This window comes from Equus caballus, chromosome 9, assembly GCF_041296265.1.
Source record: "Equus caballus isolate H_3958 breed thoroughbred chromosome 9, TB-T2T, whole genome shotgun sequence".
Taxonomy (NCBI): Eukaryota; Metazoa; Chordata; class Mammalia; order Perissodactyla; family Equidae; genus Equus; species Equus caballus.
The window spans coordinates 96,620,861-96,641,821 of record NC_091692.1 but is presented as its reverse complement, the minus strand read 5'-3'; the positions used below and the strand labels follow the sequence as shown (position 1 = coordinate 96,641,821).

General features: G+C 64.4%; 1 protein-coding gene across 7 annotated transcripts in view; it reads right to left on the bottom strand.

Moving 5' to 3' along the window:
- ADGRB1 (adhesion G protein-coupled receptor B1) overlaps positions 1–20,961 on the bottom strand; it is an 88,338-nt gene that overhangs the window by 56,995 nt on the left and 10,382 nt on the right. For 6 of the 7 annotated variants that reach the window (XM_070221948.1, XM_070221951.1, XM_070221953.1 and 3 more), the window contains exons 2-9: positions 16,140–17,120; positions 4,477–4,638; positions 3,426–3,536; positions 2,786–2,950; positions 2,473–2,637; positions 1,946–2,110; positions 1,464–1,628; positions 1,162–1,263 (exon numbers count right to left, since the gene is read on the bottom strand). In XM_070221948.1, the coding sequence (XP_070078049.1) occupies positions 1,162–1,263; positions 1,464–1,628; positions 1,946–2,110; positions 2,473–2,637; positions 2,786–2,950; positions 3,426–3,536; positions 4,477–4,638; positions 16,140–16,920 (1,816 nt within the window). In that variant the 5' untranslated portion in view covers positions 16,921–17,120. Of the gene's footprint in view, positions 1–1,161; positions 1,264–1,463; positions 1,629–1,945; positions 2,111–2,472; positions 2,638–2,785; positions 2,951–3,425; positions 3,537–4,476; positions 4,639–16,139; positions 17,121–18,289; positions 18,506–20,961 lie in introns of those variants that run through there. The other variant, XM_070221949.1, reaches the window with a different exon arrangement.

The following is a 20,961-nucleotide window of genomic DNA, read 5'->3' as shown; positions in this document are numbered from 1 at the left end:
CCTCTCCTGGAGTCCCTCCCAATCCAGAGCCCGGGGCGGGGTGTGGGGGGAGAGCCAACACCCTGCCCGGCTCCACCTCTGGGGTGGCAGAGGCCTCGGGCCAGCCGGAGAGGGTGCCCTCCAGCGGCCTGGGTGAGCTGTGGACACTGGGACACTCAGAGTCAGTACCAACAGCCTTCAACAGGGGCATACCCTCAGTCCCAAAACTTACTCCTAGGAAATGGTCAGGGGACCAAGCACAGCCACATGCACACACAGAGATGAGGGCCACTGACAACTACCACAATGTGTCACCCAACAGGGCCACGGGGTGGGCAGTGACACCCACTCCATGGCGTGGCACAGGATCAAAATGAGGAGTGATACAGTCACGTGTGCAGACAGGAGGCCCGGGGAGCCGCACCATCCTCTGGCCTGTGTTGCCTCATTTTGCTCCTCTGATTTGCAATATGCTACCAAGAACACGTATTGTTCTGGAAACAAATCAGGGGGGCAGGAATCCATGGCCCCCAGCACTGTCCCCACCTCCCCTGGGCCAGCCCACCACCTCCTTACCACAGCCCTGCAGGGGGTAGCCTGCAATACCATTGTTTTACAGAGAGAAAAAGGAGGCTCAGAGAGATTAAGTCACTTCCTGAATGTCACACAGCAAACAGGGTACATGAACTGCCAGCATTCCTTTACATAAGAGGGGCAAAGAAGACCAACCCCTGGGGGGGGGTGGGCCCCTTCCCCTGGGAGCCCAGCCTGCCTCTCCAATCACTCCACAGAGCTGCTCGGGGATTAAGACCACAGGCCTTCAAAGCCGACTTCCCACTTACTAGCCCTGCAAGCCCGGGGCGAGTGTGTTAACTTCTCTGCGCTTCAGTTTCCCACCTATAAGTGGACAACTTCGTGGGACATTGCATGTAATGGGCTTCGTGCGGGTGCTGGCTCTTGGTGAGCGCTCAGGACACGTGGTTGCCAGCAACGTCCCCACTCGGCGGCCCTGGGCTCCTGACCTGCACTGTGCCTGCTTCGGTGCACACGTGGGGCGGCCTGGGCAAGCCTCTGGGCCGCGTCCACTCCCGGGCAGGCCAGTAGGGGCACCTCGGTGCCTCACGCACACCTCTGTGACGACACGACAGGAGCCCCCCACACCACCCCTCTGGCGGCCCTCACCCGTGGCATTGCGAGGACACCGGACTGCGGCCACCTCTCCTGCGGGGGTCTCCTTCCAGATCACAGCGCCAAAGTTGTCCTCGTCACAGATCTCATGGGGCTCTGCGAAGAGGCCAGAGACGGTGAGTGGGGCTGGATCCAGAAGGGGGACAGAGAGCTGGCAGCAGGTGTGGGAAGGCCATGACCCCTCCAGGACACCTCCTGGAGGGGGAGGCATTCCCCAGCAAAGCCAAGCCCCAAGCCCACCCAGTGGCTCAGGGTACCCTTCCCCAGAGCCCAGCTGTGCAGTGGGGGACGCTCACCGGGACACCGCTGGGGGCTGCACTGCCGGTACTCATCCTGCGGGCCCTGGCAGGCCACTCCCCCGAAGAAGGGCCCCAAGCAGACCCGATCCCGGCGCTGCGTGCCGCCCCCACAGGTGACACTGCAGCCGGCCCACGACGCCCAGGCCTGCCACTTCCCATCCACTGCGCGACACGGCCAAGCACGGAGGCGCAGGGGCGGGGACGAGGAGGTGCAGGTCCAGCAGCCGTGGGGATGCAGAGACACGGGGACGCGGGGACGCGGGGACGCAGGGCCAGGAAGCCATGAAGAGAGGAGACGTTGAGACCAGGAGGGGAGAAACCAGAGTTCAACTTGATGCAGAAAAAGACAACCGCCTGGCCTGCACAGCCCCCTCATGACCACGCACAGCCCACGCCCCCCACGCCCCCACGGCCATTGGCTGAGCCCACACACAGCCCCCACGGGCCTCGCCCCGCCCACAGGCACCCGGCGCCCTGACCTGGGCACTGCTGCAGGAAGCAGTCTCGGGTCTCCACCCAGTGGCCCTGGCACTCGGCGCCCCCGTACGAAGGCCCGTTGCACTCCCGCGTGCGCTGCTGCCGGCCCTGGGAGCAGCTGGCGGAGCACGTGCTCCAGCTCGACCACTCGTTCCAGTTTCCATCCACTGCCCGGCCCAGGGGAGGAAGGGGACAGGAACCGGCGTGAACACCCAGGGCCCCGTGCCCAGCCTGGGACACAGGTGTGCACCCCGCTGGGGCCACCACCCCAACAATGAGTCTGGGTCACAAGTATGAGCACCCCCAGGGGACTCATCACCCCAACGCCCATGGCACACGAGTGAGATGCCCCAGGGTCTCCAACCCACAGCCTGATCAAAGCCTGGGGTTCCAACCTCTGAGCACCCTGGCAGGTAAGCCTGGCTGGGCACACCTGGGCTCCTGGGGCTATCCAGCGACCCCCTGGGCCCTTCCCCCTTTCCTCCTCGACCCGTCCCACCCCCTTCCCAGCGCCCTCCCTCTCACCTACCAGGGCACAAGGCGATGTTGCAGAACTTAGTTTGCTTCTCTGGGCCCTCACAGGGGTTGCCTCCGAACTGGGGCGGCCTGCAGGTGCGCGTACGGTCCCGGAAGCCGCGGCCACAGGTGCTGGAGCACAGGCTCCAGGGAGACCACTCATCCCAGGCGCCATGCACTGCGGAGAGACCAGAGGGCGGGGCTCCGCTCGGCCGCCCCGCCCCCCGTCCCCGACCGCCCCACCCCCGATGCCCCCCGCCCCCGGCCGCCCCGCCCCCCGATGCCCCGCCCCCGCCCGGCCGCCCTGGCCCGCGGCGCAGACCCACCTGGACACACGGCGGAGTTGTTGCACAGCCGCTGCTCGCGCAGGGGTCCGCTGCACTGCGTGCTGTAGGAGGAGGACACGCAGAAGCGCGTGCGGGTCTGCCAGCCCTCGCCGCAGGTGCTGGAGCACACGCTCCATGGGGACCACTCCTCGGCCGCGGGGTCACCTGCGGGCCCAGGCCTCCAGCATCACAGGCCTGCCGCTGCCTCTGGGCCCGGGGCTGCGGTCAGACCCTCAGAGGACTCCCCAGGAGGACGGCCGCCGAGCTGGGCCGCAGGCAGCCACAGCAAGGCCTCAAACCCAAGGGGCTTGAACCGGGGCTGACCTCAAGGACTTGCCATTCTGCAGACACGGCCCGGGACCCCTTGTGGGCGGCCTCGTGCCGGGCCTGGGACCCTGTGGTCTGGCCTGGGACAGGCACTTCACCTCACAGCAGTTCCCCTAAGGCTAATCTGCCTGGAGGCAAGCGCGTGGCACCTGAGAGGTTAGTCTAATTATGGTAAGTTATTAGAGTTATTTCTTAGAAGTAGCAGCAATTAACAACATATAATATTTGCCCAAAGGCTGCATCCCCTGGAAGCTTCCCCACCTGACAGTGTTTCAGTCTGATCGTGTCAGCCCCGCCCAGCCCCTGAGCTCACCTGTCTGCGGGGATGGGAACCCAAATTGCTGCAGCTCGTCCCCCAGCTCCTGGCGCCGCCGGGCATCCGTGGACCGCAACGACTGGCTCCGGGAACTGGTGCGCCCGGCGGCTGCAGGACGGCTCAGGTCAGCGTCCAGGCCTGGCCTGCAGCGCTGGCCCTGGAGCTCCAGAGCGGCGCTCTCTGCCCTGGGTCCCTCAGTCCCCAGCCACCGTGGGGCTGGGCTTCCCAGCACCACGGCCACTTGGCCCCACTGGACTGTTGGGAAACCTGGCACAAGGGCACCCAGCCTGGCACCAACCCCTGTCTGGCCACCATGAGACCCCTCCCTCTGGGTCCCATCTCCCCTGCGCTCCCTCTCTCTTTTCCTTCAGGGCCTGTAGGCAGCACCCGCAGGACGGCACGTCTGAGTGGCTGCTGTCCTCCTCTGCTCAGCATCCCACCAAGGCCCCTTGCCCCCCCCCCCCCCGCCACACCCCAGGGCCCTCCCCAGGCTCTTGAGATGAGCTCCTCTCCCCAGGAAATTTCATCAGAGGAAGAACAACCCGAAGAATGACAGTCTCATTATAACTTGATTTAACTTTATAGAAGCCCTTAAAATATGCATGAGATCATTAGAGAGCCTTATTAGAGAAATACATCCTGGAGGCAGGATCAGGCTGGGGCAGGCGGCTCTGGCCAGGGCTCCCCCGATCGGGGGAAGGGGGCAAGCCCCACAGCCAGCCTTGCGCCTGCATGCCAAAATTTCCGATCCATAGATGAGAAGAAGGCTCCATCCAGTCCCACCTAACTCTGGATCTCGCCACTCCTCTTGGGCCCGCAGCACCAGACCTGGGCCCGCCCTTAGCTAGGCTCCACCCCCCTGGCCCCGCCCCCGAGCCAGGTGCCGCCCCCGCCTGGCCTTGCCCTAGGGCCCGCCCTCCCCTCGGCCTCCTCCCCACCGGGCCCCACCCGCTCCGGGTCCTCCCCGCGCCCAGCCCAGCCTGACTCGGATTCCAGCCTCTACCGGCCCCGCCCCCGGCCCACCCGGCCCGCCCGTCCGCGCACTCACGGCCGCAGGCCTTGCGGTTGCATAGGCGGCCCTCCTCCAGCACCCCCTCGCAGCCGCCGCCCTCGATGCCCGGCGCGGGCAGACAGGTGCGCGTCCGCGTCTGCAGGCCTCCCCCGCAGTCCCGCGTGCACTCGCCCCATAGGGACCACAGCTTCCAGCCGCCTGGTGGGAACCAGAGGGCAAGGGTCAGGGCCTGGGGCAGAGGCAAAGGGCTGGGGTGTCTTTCAGAGAGTGACCTCTGGAGTGTCCCAGGCAGGGACCTGGGGCACAGCGGCCCACGCGGAGAGACCCACACGTGCGAAAGCCCCCCGGGTGGGAACGGCACAGCACGGTGGAGGGCCAGCCAGGAGGCCCTTTGGGCCTGGGCGCCAAGTCATGGGGGTGTGAAGCAGAGGGGGGCAGGGGCCGGGAGAGGCAGAGGTGCAGGCAAGGATCTGACCAGGGGCGCTTGGGGTCGCTGCCCACCTGGCTCCCCAGCGCCCTCTGGGTGCCCAGGTGACAGAACCCTCCAGCTCTCTGTCTACAGGCACCTGTGCCAGGGTCTCTACTGCCTTTGAATCCAGGTCCCCAGTGGGGGGCCAGACACAGAGCTGGAGCCCCAGGCCCGTCTGAAGAATGAATGCATGCATGCATGAATGAATGAAGACACCCCTGCCCACCCCCGCGGCTGCCCTACAAGGTCCTGGTGATGGGGGTGAGGGCAGAGGGGACCCTTTGCCAGGGCTCCCATTCCTGGGCTCAGGTCCTCAGGCCCTGTGGAGCCCCTCCCACGGCGCTCAGTCCAGTTTCCTCTGAGCCTCGCTTTCCACATCATCCCCGCCCCTCAGCTATGACTCATGTGCTGTCTCCCTGACCCCACACAGGGACACCAGAGGTGACCAAGTTTCCACATCTGGTGACCACACAGGACCTCACACCCAGGGCCCAGCCGGGCTGAGCCTCCCCTGGACCCGGCAGAGCTGGCCACGGGCTGCGGAGGGAGCCTGGGGACAAAGGCCTCCGCCCGGGCCTCTGGGCCCCTCCAGCCGCCCCTGCCCTGACCCCACCTGGCCCCTTTCAGCCCCTCTCATGGGTCTTCCTCCATCCTGACCCTGTCCCCCTAGTAATCCAGACCTCATGCCCCCGAGAGTCTGCGCCCTGTGGTGGCCCCAGTGCCACTAAAGACACTGAGCAGGACAGCCTTGAAATCCTGGGGAGCCCCTGAGGGGTGAGGCACAGGGAGGCCGCTCGTCTTGGGCCAGAGCGTGGAGACTGCACCAACGGGCTGAGGCCGGGCTGCTTCGTCCGCCTCCTGTCCAAAGGCCATGCTCAGGGCTGCCCCGGCGGCTCCCACTGCACGGGACCCTGGCTGCCGGCCCATTGGTCCTCAAGAACCTCCCAGTGACGCAGGGTCGGGCGGGCTCACTAAGGGAGAGCAGCCTTACCAGGCACCTGCTAGGGGCCAGCACCCCGCCCGCAGCACCCCAACACTGCTCCCACCCACGAGGCGGCCAGGAGACAGCGGATGGCATGGCCAAGGTCCGGCACTGGGACCTGCACTCGGGCTGGGCCCCTGCCCCACACTGCCTGCTGGCCCAGGGCTGGAGCAGGTGAGTCCTGCTGGCCGGGGGCAGGTGACACCTGGCCCATCAGAAGGGTCCCCGGGCCTCTTGGAGCTTGCTCATCAGTGGCTTGGGAGAGCTGACCCACGTCATGGGGTGACAATGAGGCCGGCAGGAGGTCCCAGAGGGTGGGCCCAAGAACAGGGCCCGAGGGGGCAGTGGAGCCGGAAGCCCAGGTTCCCGTGGTGGCTCCACCACCCAACGGCCGTGGGATGGTCAAGTCCATCCCGCCCTGGCCTCACGCCCGTCATCTGAGGATAATGAGGAGCTACTTCCCAGGACTGACGGCATGAGGATAAACGGCAAGGAAAGGCTCGGAAAGGACATGTGTGAGTTGTCACTGGGGTCCGGCTGACCCCACAGAACCCACGTTGATTTGCAGCAAACTCAGTGTCCAGGTGACTCCGGTCAGGTGCCAACTGTTCTGTCCAGGGCCTCTTGAAGGGTGCCAGAGCCCCCTTCCGCATTGTCCCTGCGCCTGTTCTAGGAAGCAACCAGCAGGGGGCGCCCAGGGCAAAGGAAACAGAGGCGGGTGGAGCCAGGCGGCCAGTGTGACCAGGCAGGCCTCGTTCTCCCTGCTGGGCGCGTAGTGTGAGGAGGGGAGGCTCCATGCCCCCAAGCCTGTTGTGGAATCTTCCCCCTCCCTTCTCTCACAGAGCCCACTCCCCTGCCCACAGGTCCCACCTCCCCATGAGACCAGAGAGGCAGAGCACCTCGGTTGGGGGCACACAGCGGCCAAGACTCCTGTCCTCTACAGCGGGCCGGCCCTGTGGCCATGCCGGTGGGAGGCAGCAGATAGATGGGCCAGGTGGGCGGGCACCCAGACAAGGGAACCGGATGGGGAGGGGGCTGGCTCGGACTAAGTTGCCATCCCTCAGTGTGGGTGTGGACCCTGCTCTGTCCCTCACTCACATGTAGTCACGCTGCCCCCAGATGTACAGCAGAGGCCCAGGGAGGAGCTCGCTAGGCCACAGAGTGGGGCAGGGCTGGGCCTGCATAGACCCTCGCTCGGGGGGGTGGGAGGGGCCTGCTCTGAGCCCCTTCCTGGGTCTGGGTGTGATGTCCTCGTCCATCACTGTGTTCCCACAAGGGCGGCCTCGCTGCTCCCATTGTTCAGCTGAGAGGACCGAGGCCTGCCACAGAGAAGGGATGTCTGTGCCCCCAGCCAGGAAGCGGCCGAGCGGGAATTGGGCCCCCCTGTCGGACCCGGGCCCCACACCCTCTGAGGAAGGTTGCTCCCCCCGTGGCCGGCTCTCCTGGGGCACCCTGGGCTGGGGTATCCTGCCCCCCACCCTGGCGAGCACTGCTCTGTGCCTGGAGCCTCAGCACACAGGAACCTCGAGGCCCAGGCCACCCCAGGAAGCAAGATTTTCACCCCATTTATAGTGGAGGAAACCGAGGCTTAAAGAGGGGTGGTCTGGACAGCCGAGGGCTGGGGTGAGGCCACCCCCAGGAGGGTCTGCCCCGGAGCTGGCACCCAGGAGGCAGTGGCTGGAGCCTCAGAGGCGGCTGGGGCCAGGGTCTCAAGTGCTGAGTAAGATCACAAATACGGAGGATACTAAGTAAATACTACTTCATCGTAAACGGCAAATATCTGGGGGACCCCAAAGAGGCGAGAGTGGGAGGTGCAGGAGAAGGCCACCAATCCAGGGGCCCTGGGGGAGGGCGTGGGGAGTCCCCAGCACAGCCCCAGGGACAGGGCACGTGGACAGGGCAGGTGGGCGGCTCTGAAGGCATGATGGCCAAGGCTGCCGGTCACCCGGCCTTCACTGCAGCCACTTCACACAACTCCACCTGGGTGATCCCAACAGCCTTGTGACCCCGGCAGTTCCACAGATGCAGACAGGGAGGCCAAGTTATGCACCGGGCTCACAAGGAGAGAGACTTGAACCCGTGATCAGATTCCAGAAGTTCCCCTGTGCCCCCCAGACTCAGGCCACCTACCAGGACCAACCATAGGACCCCAGCCCCACGTTCCAGGCCTCTGTGGTCTCACCTGACAAACCATCCCAGCCTGAGATGCCCAGACAAAGGAACAGAGAGGGCTGGAGTCCAGGGACACAGGCCTGGCGACGGGGTCAGGGTGGGCACGTCCTGCCTGTCCTCCCTTACGGCCCCAGCCCAGCCCAGCCCAGCCCCCACAAGGAAGCCTGAGTGACGTGGAAACTGGCAGTGGGTGGGAAAGAGAGGGTGTCCAAGCCAGGCTAATCGGAGGATGCCACTCGGTTCCCATGGCAACTGCTGCAGAGCTCAGTCTTTCAGGATAGACTCAGGTTAGGCCTCAGCTGCCAAAACACCCACTATTTCGGGGCTGGTTACCTTGGTGACCCAGGTGGTGAGGATGTGGTGGGGGATGGGGGGCACACCAAGAGAGGCCTGAGGGGGTGCCGCTGGCTCAGAGGACAGATCAGCCCCAGGCCTAGCCCTGACCCAGGTCACACACTGAACCCCGATCCTGGTCATACTCTGATCGCAGACCCTGGTCATACACTGAGCCCTGATCCTGGTCACACACTGAGCCTTTACCTTGGTCACACTCTGAGTCCTGACCCTGGTCACACTCTGAGCCCTGACCCTGGTCACACGCTGAGCCTTGATCCTGGTCACACACTGAGCTTCATCAAAGACTGACTTCTGATCCTGGACACAGGATCCCTTACCCTCCATCATATACTGAGCCCTGATCTTAGTCACATACTGATCCCCGACCTCGGTCACACTCCCGCCACTAACAAACACTCAGGAAATGGCAGCTGCTATTTCTGTTACCATTTTTATTTTAAACGTGTGTCTCCACACATACCTGACACTTGATAAATGTTTGTTGAGCGAATGCATCCATGTCAGGGGGGATTACCAGGAAGCACTCCTGGGGCCCGAAGTGCTGGGCGCAGAAGCGCTCAGGCCACCCTTTGCTGGGTGGCCATGGTGCTCTGGGCTGAGTGGGCTTCTAGGGGCAGCAGAGGAGTGGGCAAGGCTAGGGGGTGGGCTGCCCCTCCAGGCCCGGAAAGAAGCTGCCTTTCTTCCCCCGCTCAATGCCCCCTCTGTCTGGAAGCCTCATTTCCATCTCATTAAGGGATGAATAGAGCCAATTAATGGCCGCCAGGCAGCCTGGCCACCCAGGAGAGAGGGCACCCAGTGAAGCAAGGGGGCTCCGGGCCCCCTTCCCACCCTGGCGCCCTAGCCTAGAAGCCATGGCCTCCCGGTCCCTGCATCCCAGGTCAGCTGGGATGGGGGCACTGGGGGAGGCCCTCCCCTGGCTGGGCTTCCCCAGCTACCGGGGACCCCTTTGGAGGAGGGGAGGCATGCACTTCCCTTCTCCTCCAGCAGAGGGCTCCCCAGCCCAGCACTTTGGGCAGCTCCTGCCCATTCTCGCCCCCGCCCGCCAGGCGGGGTTCCCCCAGGACCCACTGCATCATCCAGCTCCCCCCACCAAGTTAGGGCCTGTCCTGGGGCACCAGGCTCCTCCTCTGAGCCCCCTGCATGGACGTGCAAGTGGGGACCACAGAAGGCAGGACAGCTCCCTGAAGCCCCTCCCCAACCCAGCCCGGGTCCACGGCCCCCCTCGCCCTGCAGATCCTGACTTAGCCCATCCTCCACCAGGGCCGAGGCTCCCACTACCAGGGCCGGAGTGGCCGGCAGCGCGCCCAGCTGCAGCGGACACCGTCAGATCTCAGGATGGGGCTGAGAGAGCGGTGCCAACCGCCCACGGGGCCACTTCCCAGGAAGGAGGACAAGGAGGGCTGCTCCAGGCTCCCGGGCCAGAGGAGCCGCCTCCCTCAGCCTCACACAGACCCTCGGAGCAGGGCTGTCCCATCCCCCTCTCACAGAAGGGGACAGGCTCGCTGAGCTGGCCAACCTGCCCCATCTGCAGGTTGTTCACTTTCTGGGTGCTTCTTTCCCTCAGTCAGGCAGGTGTCCCCTGTCCTAAGAAGGGAGTCCTATTACAGACCTGAAGGTCCAGGTCCCTCTGCCCCCATCCTTCTGCACTGGGCCACCTGGACAAGTCGCTTCCCCTCCCTGGGCCTTGGCTGTACGACGGACATCCCCGCTCCCCTTCTTTCTGGGAAGTGGCACCCACCCAGGGCCATAACTCGCAGCCTCCCTGGCAGCTGGGCAGGCAGGTGTGGGGCGAGCTGGGCCTCGCGTGGGAATATTTCCATGGATGACGGCGTACGCGTGCGTGGCGTTTTCACAGGCTCACGGCCTGCGTGCCCAGCTGGAATGGGCGTTGTCTACAACGGAGCCTGAAACCTCATTTTCTAGATTTTTCTAAATTGGCCCTTGTGCAAAAAGAATAGCATCCATGGCCAAGATGATAACACCAAGTCCCCAGCAGGGAGGCCCTACCGCCTCCTATGCCCCCTGTCCTCCCTGGTGTCCCAAACAGAGATGGGGCCCTTCCCCCTGGAATTCCAAGCTGGCCCTGTCTCCACACCCTACAGACCCCAGAAAGGGGCTCCAGAGCTGCTTCCTGAGGGAAACTATGAGGGTCCTAGGGTGGGGCACGCTCCACAGCCCTGCAGGGGTGGGTGTCACGGCAGGGGCCACCCTGGCTCCCTGGGGACAGGCCTGGAGGCGGAGGGCAGGGAGGGACTCAGCCCGGCGTGGGCTGTGTGGCCTTGAGCGGGTCATGGCCCCTCGGCCAGCATCACAGCCTCCCACACCCCTCCAGACCCACACGCCCAGGTGTCACTCAGTCACACACTCGGGCTCCAGCCCAGGCCCCGACACCACCCTGTGGGGGCACATGGGGGTGCACGCACACACAGGGACACACACACAGGAACACACACACACATGGGGACACATACACACAGGGACACAAACACACACAGGGACACACACACATACACACAGGGACACACTCACACAGGGACACACATACACTCACACAGGGACACATACACACACACAGGGACACACACACACAGACACACATACATACACACAGGGACACATTCACACAGGGCCACACATACACACACACAGGCACACACACACATACACACAGGGACACACTCACACAGGGACACATACACACACACAGGGACACACACACACAGACACACATACATACACACAGGGACACATTCACACAGGGCCACACATACACACACACAGGCACACACACACATACACACAGGGACACACTCACACAGGGACACACACACACACAGGGACACACACACAGGGACACACACACACAGGGACACACACACACTGGCTCTCAGCCCCCAGGACGCTGCTTTTTCATTATCTTACATGTCGCTTCTGCAATAAAATTCTTTAATTAAAACATGAATATTTAAAACAACCCTTGAGAGAAATGGCCTCATCTCACCAGAGGCAGAAAAATGCAGAGAGAGACTCCGGGAGAGAGATGGAGAGACGAGAGACAGCGCTGAGAGACCCGGGTGGGAGCAGGCGGGCAGCCGCGGAGGGGGCGGCGGGGCGGAGACAGAACAGTTGCTGTGGCCTGAGGAAGGCCGGCTGAGTCGGACTCGTGACGTGGCCATGTGGCGTTTGGACAGGCCGGGCGGGGGGCAGGGCTGAAAATGGGCCACAGGCTGGCCTGGGCTGCCTGCTCGCTCCCTGGCTCGACCGCGAACAGCCTTCCCGGGCTGAGATGGAGGGATGTGCGTGGCCAGCGAGAGGGGCGAAGCTCCCAGGGCACAGGGCTCCGCGGGAAGATCTGGGTCTGGTGCCAGCCCAGCTCAGCTGTGTGTCTTCTGAATGACTGCTAGACCTCTCTGGTCTCTGCACCTCACCTCCCCCCCCACCCCATCCCACACACATTTGGGCACACGACCTTCCCAGCAGAGCTCACTGCAGGAGAAGCCCCAGGCAGGAGCACCAGGTGGCCAAGAGCTGACTCTGCTATCAGATTCCCCTTACAAGCTGTGTGACCCTGGCCACTGCCCTAAAGTCTCTGTGCCTCATTCCACTCAACAAGCAGGTATTACATGCCCGCTGTGTGCCAGGTGCTGTTGCACCCGCTGGGGGCCGCGTCAGCAAGTGGGAGAACCCCTAGGCCTGTGGTGCTTACATCCAAGCAGGGACAGACCCAACAAACACGGGAAACCATGCAGCGCCTTGGCGGGTGACACAGGTGAGGAGGAGAACAAGAGATGGCGTGTGGGCGTGGAGAGCACGGTCAGGGTGGGCCTGGCCGAGAAGGTGATGTCTCAGCAAGAAGCGGAGGGAGGGAGTCCTACGGGTATCCGGGGAGGAGCGTTCCAGGCCGCGGGGACAGCCCATGCACAGGCCCCACGAGGAGGGGCCCTCCGAGGGGAGCCTAGCTCGTGGCTGCTGGCAGAGTAAACTGGTTCACGTGTGGATGCTTCCGCACAAGGGGAAGCTGCAAACAGGGCTGCTGTTACTACCTCTGATGCCATGTTTACTCCCAAGGTCCCAGAAGCAGCCGGGCCTTCTGCGTGTGGGGCATAGGCCCTGGGGTCCGAGCTGTCTCCGCGCGGGGCCACCGCATTCTGGTCCACCCTGCCCAGTGCAGACGAGCTCCCCCTGCACGTGGCTGGCAGTCCCAGCCCACAGGCTCTCCAGACTGTCCTCCCACAAGATCGCCAGCCCGACACTGCGCTCTGTCAAATCGCCGAAACTGGCCCAGCCTCAAAACACACACGCACGCACAAGCACGAACACGTGGACATACCATGCACGCGCACACGAACACAACGTACTGCACACGTGCACACGGCAATCACGCACACACGTACCCACATGCACGAACACACGGACATACCATGCATGCGCACACGCACACGACATACTGCACACATGCACATGGCAATCATGCACACATGCACATGTATGCATGAACAGGCGCCTCTGTGTGTCCAATGCACCATACACATGCATGCACACATCAGGCACGCCCAATACATATGCTGACACAATGCACACATCAACACATATACATACCACACATATACGCCCACACGCACATACTTGCACATTTGGGCACATGAGCACACACATGCACACATGATGCACTGCACCCAGGCACACGCATGCACGCACAATACATTGCACGTGCACACACACACGGGAGCATGAACACAAGTCCATGCGCACACACACCTTGTGAGCACGGCTTCCAAGCCTCCCCTTTCCCAGAATCCCTGTGCAAGTCCACACTGCCCAGCCCAATCTCCCACTATCCCTTCCTCCTCCAACCCCGCCTTTGCCCGCAGGGCCTCTATTTCCCTCCCTAATAACAAACAAAGATGTTGACGCTTCATCACTGACACGGGTGGGGCTTAGAAACACTTCCACCCCAGTCCTCACGCCTCACACAATCAGGGAGACAAGATATTTGCACTCTTTCCGTTTCAAAGATGAGGGGCTGTAAGAGCTGAGGGGATTGGCCCCAGGACGCAGAACGAGCAGGGATCAGGCTGTGATGGGAGCCTACCCCATCCTGCCCTGGCGCCCCCCGAGCTCCTTGCTCGCGTGACAGTCCCACCTGGATGACCCCCGGGTACCTCACACTCAGGTCCCACTCTGACCTCCAGATCTTCTTCCCCAGGCTGTTCCTCCCCACTGTGTCCCCACCCCAGCACTTCCCCACCTCGGCCGATGTCCTTGTTCCCACCAGGAATCTGGGGGTGCTCCAGCGTCCCTTCCTCCCTAGCCACATCCTTTGCATCGGCAAGTTCATCAGCTGCACCCTGCTCCAGACTCTCCTCCCCGCTGCAGCTGTGCCCTGACCAGGCCAGCGTCACCTCCCTCCTGGACACCTGCAGCAGCCCCTTCCTGGTCCCCAGCTTCCCCCTCTGAGCCCCGACACCCTTCTGCATTTATTGGCCAAACAAGGTCAGCGTGAGTCACTCTCCTGCTGACAGCCCTCCAGTGGCCCCTCTGGGCTCAAGATAACAGGCAAACGCGCCCAGGACGCCTGTCCGCCCTTACAGCTGACTCCTGTCCAGGGCCTGCATGCAGCGGGTGCTCAGCAAAGGAGTGAAGCTCCAGCTCCCTCCACCATACAAGCTCCCGCCACTCGTCATGCATGCAACACGCCAGCCCCGACCCCATGACCTTGTCCCTCCAGCAAGCTCCACACGGCTCTGAGCAGCGCTGGCTACTTCCCCGGCGTGGCCGCCACCCCGAGATGCTCACAGAGACCAGCTCCTGTGCCCTGGGCGCCAGTGCAGGCCAGGCCCTGGGGCCACCGTGTCTGATGTGACATAACAGTCCCGCAAAGCAGTCAGCACTCTGCAGACGGAGAAACCGAGGCGCAGGGGCAAGCGCCTGTAGGGGAGCGGCAGGGTGAGATGCAGCGCCAGGGCACCGCCCCGCGCGGTCCACCTGACCCGCCCGCCTCCCAAACCAGTCGCCTGCTTCTCTGCCCTCCGAAGAGCCCTCCTTACTCTCTGCTCCGTTCTCCGCCTCCTGTCCCCGCGGACCCACTCCCAACCTCCCACACCATGAAAGCTGCCTAAGCCAAGGTCACAGTGACCTCCGCCTTGCCCAGTCCGAAGGTCAGCCCTCCTAGCCTCGCTCTGACACAACTAATGTCCTCTGGTCTCAACGGGGCATTTTCTGCTGGTTTCCCGGACACCCCCACCTCCCGGGGCTCTGCCTCCTCCTCCCTGGGCCACCGGAGGGCTAGCATCGCCCCTGCTCACCTCCTCTCCTCACCGGCTAAGCTCACCGACTCACCGAGGTTTCTAACCTGGGAGCCGCGCCCTAGAGGCTGTGAATAGAAACGTGTTCCGGGGTAACTGGCTTCCTTTGTGACCCTACGAAGCTAATTTTGTGCCTTTAATAAATACGTTAATTAACATTAATAAACATGTTACTCTGAAGAGTCCATCGGCCTCTCTGACTCAGGAGGGGCTAAGGGCCCTGGACAATGTCACCTCGCTCCACGGTGACCCGCCTAGCATGGACCAGCCAGCCCAGCCGGTCTCCTGGATGCCCAGCACGCGTATTCAGCTGCTGGCCTTGTGTCTCAAACTCAACAGTCTGAGATGAGCCGTCCCCGTCCCCTGCTGCCCTTGCCATCTCAGCCACAGCCCTGGCCTCCCAGACGCTCCCAGGAAACCCTGGGCATCCTGTGCATCCTGCCCCGCTGTCTGTGGAGCCCCACCCAGTGTCCCATCCTGCTGACCCCATCCTCCTGCACAGGCTCCTGTCTCACGGAGGAAAAACCAAGCTTCTCTGAAGATGGACAGCTGGACAGCCGGACAGCCAAGCAGGACACACCGGACCCCTCTCTGCTGGGATGCACTGAGCATACGACCCCTTCTGGCCTTTGCCTGCCCTTCCCTCAGCCCAAAATGCCGTTCCCGATGCCCAACAGGCTCCCCTGCACCTCCCAGAACCTGGAATACGGCCCCCTGGTCCAAGTGGCCCCCTGACCTCTGGTGAAATGGCAGTGCTGCCACCAGGGAGCCTCCCTGTGTCCTTTCCCGAGAAGCCCTTGTCACCGGACACCTCTGCTTCTCGTGTTTGGCTGGTTGCCCCCGGCCCCCTTGAAGGCAGCTCCACGACAGGGGCCTCTGTTGTTGGTTTTCTCACCGTGTCCGTGGCGCCTAAACACGCCGCCAGTGCTCGGTAGCCATCCCCTGGATCCACACTCAACCCCCAAGTTTCGTCTCCTGATGGCGTCTCCACACAGCCCCCCTCTGCCCCCTTCTCTCCACACAGTCGTGGCCCAAGGCCCTGCAGACCCTGGCCCGTCAGAACCGTCAGAAGCATCCTGCCTGCAAAATGCGAAGGACCCTCCCCCAGCCAGGAATTTAAAACTCCCTCCTCTTCCTGAGAGGAGTCAGACCCACTGGTGCTCCCTCCCTTCTCTCGTTCACTGCACGCTCAGCAAGCACTCCCGTGTGCCGGGCGCCACACGGGCCCTGGGGCCAGTGCAAGCCCCCTAGGCCGCCTGCGCCCAGCGTGCCCGCAAGGACTGATCTCTGCGTGAGATCCCCTGATGGTGCACTCGGGGGTGGGTAGCCAGTGCAGCCCTGAAGAGAAGACCCTCCCCCACCCACCCTCTGCGCAGACAGCCACCCACGGGTCCTCTCCCAGCCAGTCACTCACCTGGGGCACCATCCCCGCCCCGGTCCTGGGTCAGGCTGGTGAGGCAGTTCTCAGGGCCACCGGCCATGCCGTCCCTCAGGCAGACATCCCCGCGGGGCACCAGGGGACTGGAGGCAGGGTCGCCGGTGTCCCCCCCCAGGCAGGCACAGGGCGTCTGCATGATGCCACAGGGGTGCGAGCTGCGGCTGCCGGCCAGACAGGCGTCCAGCCAGCGGCACAGCATCTGGCAGGCGGCCCGGCTGGGGTTGCGGTTGCCCACGACCAGGTACTCCACGGAGAAGTCGTCGCCGGGGCCCGGGGGCCCAGCCGGGGGGCCGGGGTCGCCGTCCCGGGGCGGCTGCTGGCGTCGCATCTGCAGGAACTGCTTGCTGGCCTGCAGGAAGGCCAAGGGCGCCGAGGGGTCGCAGAGCCGCAGCACCTCGTCGAAGCTCTCCACGCCCAGGTAGGTGCGCGTGGACTCGAGGAACGAGTCGAACTGGTAGGTGCGGACGCGGCCGGGGCCGCTGCAGGGCACAGGCGCCTTGGCCACCTTCATGTAGAGCGTGTAGCGCCGCGGATCGGGGTTGCGCAGGGTCCAGGAGCAGCGCGAGGCGTTGGCTGGGAACACGGCGGCCGCTGAGAAGTACCCAAAGAACTTGCCCTGCACCAGCGTGGCGCACGGCTCAGACCCGGGCCCCACGTCTGCCCCCGAGGCCGCACGCGCCCGGCGCCCCAGCAGCAGCAGCAGCAGCAGCAGACCGAGGATCCAGAGGGGGCCCGGGGCAGCGGCCTGGCCCCTCATCCTAGCTCGCGGGGCCGCCGGGGTTCCGCGGGCTGGGCAGGCAGGCGCGAGCCAGGCCTTGACATGCCAGGGTCCGGCGGCGAGCGGGGCAGGGGCTCCGAGCGAGGGCAGGAGGAGGAGAGGGCTTCAGGTGGTGGAGAGGGCAGTGGAGGCTCCTAAGGTCCAGGGCCCCGACGCCCGCCTGTGGCCGCCAGCAGCAGCTAGAAGAGAGAGAGCAGAAGGCGGGATGGTGTGAGGCCCCCCCCCCCGGAAGACTGGGACTCCGGGCACGCTGGGGGCAGCGCCCCACCGCCCACCCTGGTCTTTGCTCCCAGGCACCTGCTCTGTCCACCTGTCTGTCTGCACCCACCAGCGTGTCCACCTGCAGGGGCAGAGCAGCCAGGGGGCCAGGGGACCTCCTCCTCCATCAGGCCAGGGTGCGTGCCATAGCGGCCTCAGCTGTGCCCGTCTGACCCAGCAGCCTGGCGTGTCTCCCACTGGCTCTGGGCCAGCCTGCCCACTCACCCCATCACGGCCACAGTGGCTGTTCTCCCCTCTGGGCTCTCTCTGACCCCCTGGCGGGGTCTCCCAGGCTCTGCCTCTTTCCTCCCCTACCTTCCCCCTTCCCCCTGCCCCCTGACAGAAGGGAAGTGGGCAGGGGGAAAGGAAGCGAGGGTCTTCCAGCACCGCCCCCCCAAGGTTGTTCCAGAGCCCCAGCCTGCGGGCAGTCCTGCCAACTAAGCCTCCGCCCTGGGTAAGGGTGCAGAGACCCCGCCCATCGTCTGCCTCTCACGCGTGCTTTGATGGGCAGGTGGGGTCAGACCCCAAGCCCGTGGCTGTGACTGTGACATTGCCTGTCACTGCAAGCTCTCAGGCCCCGTCCTTCAGCCTCCTGCCCTGTGCTCATGCCACTGCCTTGCCTCTGTGCAGGACGTACTGGCCTTTGGGCCCTGCAGCTCCAGGCGGGGAGGTGTGGGGTGTCCCCTGGAGCCCCGTGTCCAGGCTTTGGCCTGCACTAACCCCTTGCCTTACCCCTCCTTTGCGAGGCCAGTGCTGTTACCTCCACTTCACGATGAGGAAACTGAGGCTCAGAGGAGTAAGAGACTGACCCAAGGTCATGGGGAGGGCGTGGGAGGATCCACCCTTGACCCCCTCGGACTGACCCTAACCTTGTGTCACTGGGGTCACCTTGCCTGCTCCAGGAGAGGGTGCTGGCTGTGCAGCCCACACACACCTGGGGGAGGGGGACAGCTCCCAGCACGTGTGAGCAGGACCCAGCCTAGCCACCCTGGCTCAGGAAGCCGGCGCTGCCCGTCCTGGACTCGCCTCCACGCGGACCCTGGCAAGCTCCTCCTGCCTCCAAACCTACTTCCCTACTGTCCCCGAGCACCTGGCTGGGCCGTCCGTCCCATGCAGCAGCTGAGCCGGTGGGTGAGGGAGGGAGGGCCACAGCCAGGACCCCAGAGCCCGGCCGGCCTCCTGGTGCCAGCGCCTCCGCTCTGCTGACCGTGCACACGCCGGCCGCCTGCCCACAGGGACTCGCCGCTTCCTGCCGCCTGGGCCCAGCTGGCCAGCGACACAAGGTCGGTCACTGCTCTGCAGTCCCCTCCTGGCGTCCTTCCTGCGTGAGTCCTGTAGGCAGAGCGGGGAGCTGGGCGCGGCCGCCTGAGGCTCTGAGCCGACCGGAGCCGAGAGGCCCAGATGCGGGCTGCCCCTCTCACGGCTGTGTGGCCTCGAGCAGGTCCCTCACCTCCCAGCCTCCGTTTCCCCATCTGTAAAATAGGAGTGAAGCCTCACTCTCTCGGCAGGAGGGTAAGCACAGGACTGGGGTTACCCAAAGCAGGGCAGTAGGTAACCCAGTGGGGAGATGGGATGGCGCAGGGGCTCTGGATTGCCAGGGCCGGGGCGTCAAACCCGGCCCCCTGGGGAACTTCAGCGGCAAACGCTCAGGTCCCCTGAGAAGAGACTTGCCAACTTCTCATCCTGGTGCCTCTGGGCAGAGGGGGCAGACCCTGCACTTGGCCCCCACCTCCGGGAAGACACTCATCCTATTCACCTCTAGACCACTCAGGGGGCTGCCCTGGACATCAGCACAGCAGAGCCACCTGCCCTGGCCACCCACCCCTATGTTATGGGGACGGAGAGGTGATGGCCAGGGTCCCAGTGCCAGTGTCAGATGTGGGGGCCACCAGCCCAGCCACACTGCACTGCTGGGAGTGTTTCCAAACCTCACTAGAGCCCCAGCCCGGCCACAGTGCCCCCTCCCTGGTCCCAGGCTGGGACCTGAGCAGCTGCCAGCCCCCAAGCTGGAGCCCCACCCACAGGACACTCTCCCTGATGCCAGAGTGCCAGCGACGCAGCCCCAGTCCCAGGCTAACGCCGGCAGAGCCCCGCGGAAACTCCGATCGAAGCCGGCGCCACCTCGACTCCTACCACGCGGCACGGGCCCACACCGCCTCATACCCCACGCCTGAGCTGCTGGCCCTGACCCTGAGTCAAGGCCACCCCAAATCCACCGCCTTCCCACCGAGAGGCCTGCGCAGCCTGAGACAGCCTAGGCCAGGGCCCACCTCGTCCACAGTCCCTCTCCCATCCCTCCTTTCCTGGCCCCTGGCTGCCCACTCCACAGCCCTCCCACCACGGGGAGCTGATTCTCGGGGACCTGGGGGGCCGGGAGCAAGTGCAGAAGCACCAGCCACCAACGGCCTGCACCAGACACAGGATCCTCCAGGGCTCAGCCACCCCATCCGGAAAGTGGGTACAGCCTGTTACAACACTCAGCCTCAGAAGCCGGGTGCTCATGAGCAGCCTGGTGCCGGGGGTGAGGGGCTGGCGAGCACGGCCACTGCCTCCACAACGCTGCCGTGTGGACTCGGCAGGCCCGGGGCAGGGGCATCCTAGCGCAGGCCCAGCACGGAGAGAAGACACAGGAAGAGCCCCGTCCCAGGCGCACAGAGGGAGACTCGACGTTGGCTGAGCTCACCCTGGGCCGGGCACCTCGTCATCATGGCAGCAACCCCAGGGCACCCGTTACAGTCCCATTTTGCAGACGGGGATGTCGGGGCCCACAGGTCTGGAGTGCCTGAGCCAGGATTCGAGCCCGGCGCTGCTGGACAAAGCCCGTGCTCTCTGCATGGCTGGCACTGCCCCGGGCAGGTAGAACCGGACCTGATCCTGTCCCCGTCCTGCCAGCCGGGCCTCGTCATCCCCGGCTCGCTCCACTCCCTGAGCACCTGCTGATCCACACGCAGTGTCCTGCACAGCGGACAAGAGGTGGCAGCGAGGGTCAGGAGCAGGACCGCGCCCCAGTGAGAACCACCCCTTAGAGAGGGGCCCTGGCAGCCCACGCAGGACCAGATGGCCCGGGGTGGGGGCAGGGAAGGTGGGAGAGGCATGGCAGGGAAGGAGGCTGGGGGGAGGATGCTCAGGAGACAGAAGAGAGAGGCCCCAGCAGCCAGCTTGGTGGTGGGACGCAGAGGGGACATTTCTGGCCTGGACGCTGAGGAGGTGAGAGGTGCCAGCAGGGAGGGTAGGGTAAAGGACAGGTCAAGGCAAAGCCCAGAGTCCCTTGAGGCAGCCACACCCTCGGGGACCACAGCTCTGGAGTGAGCCTTTGACAGACTCCAGGGGGCAGAAGATGGCCTAGAAATGCCCACCCTTGTGGTTCTCAAACAGGGTTCCTTGGAGTCCTGGGGTTCCACAGAGGGGACCACAAGGGCCACCAGGGAGCCAGGGTGAGGGGGGAGCAGTAGGGCTCACATCACTTCCTGGCCCCCTGGGGTCCTCTAGAATTTGAATCAGTCTACACTCTGGGGACTGGGAGAGGCCTGGGCAGCACAAAACCAGCCCGGCCCTGCCTCCTCCGGCTGGTCACAGGGCAGAGCTGGGCAGGGGGCCCAGGCTGTCAGCGTGGGCAGTTCCTGCAGCTGCTGTGGCCCCTCACCCTCCGCCTGCCCCCGCCCCAGCAGACCCACAATCCTTCCCAGCCGAGCACGCCTCCTTCATCCCCATTAACTGCCTGATCCCCTCCAAGGAGGCCTTGGAGAAATGGTTGCGGGGCCC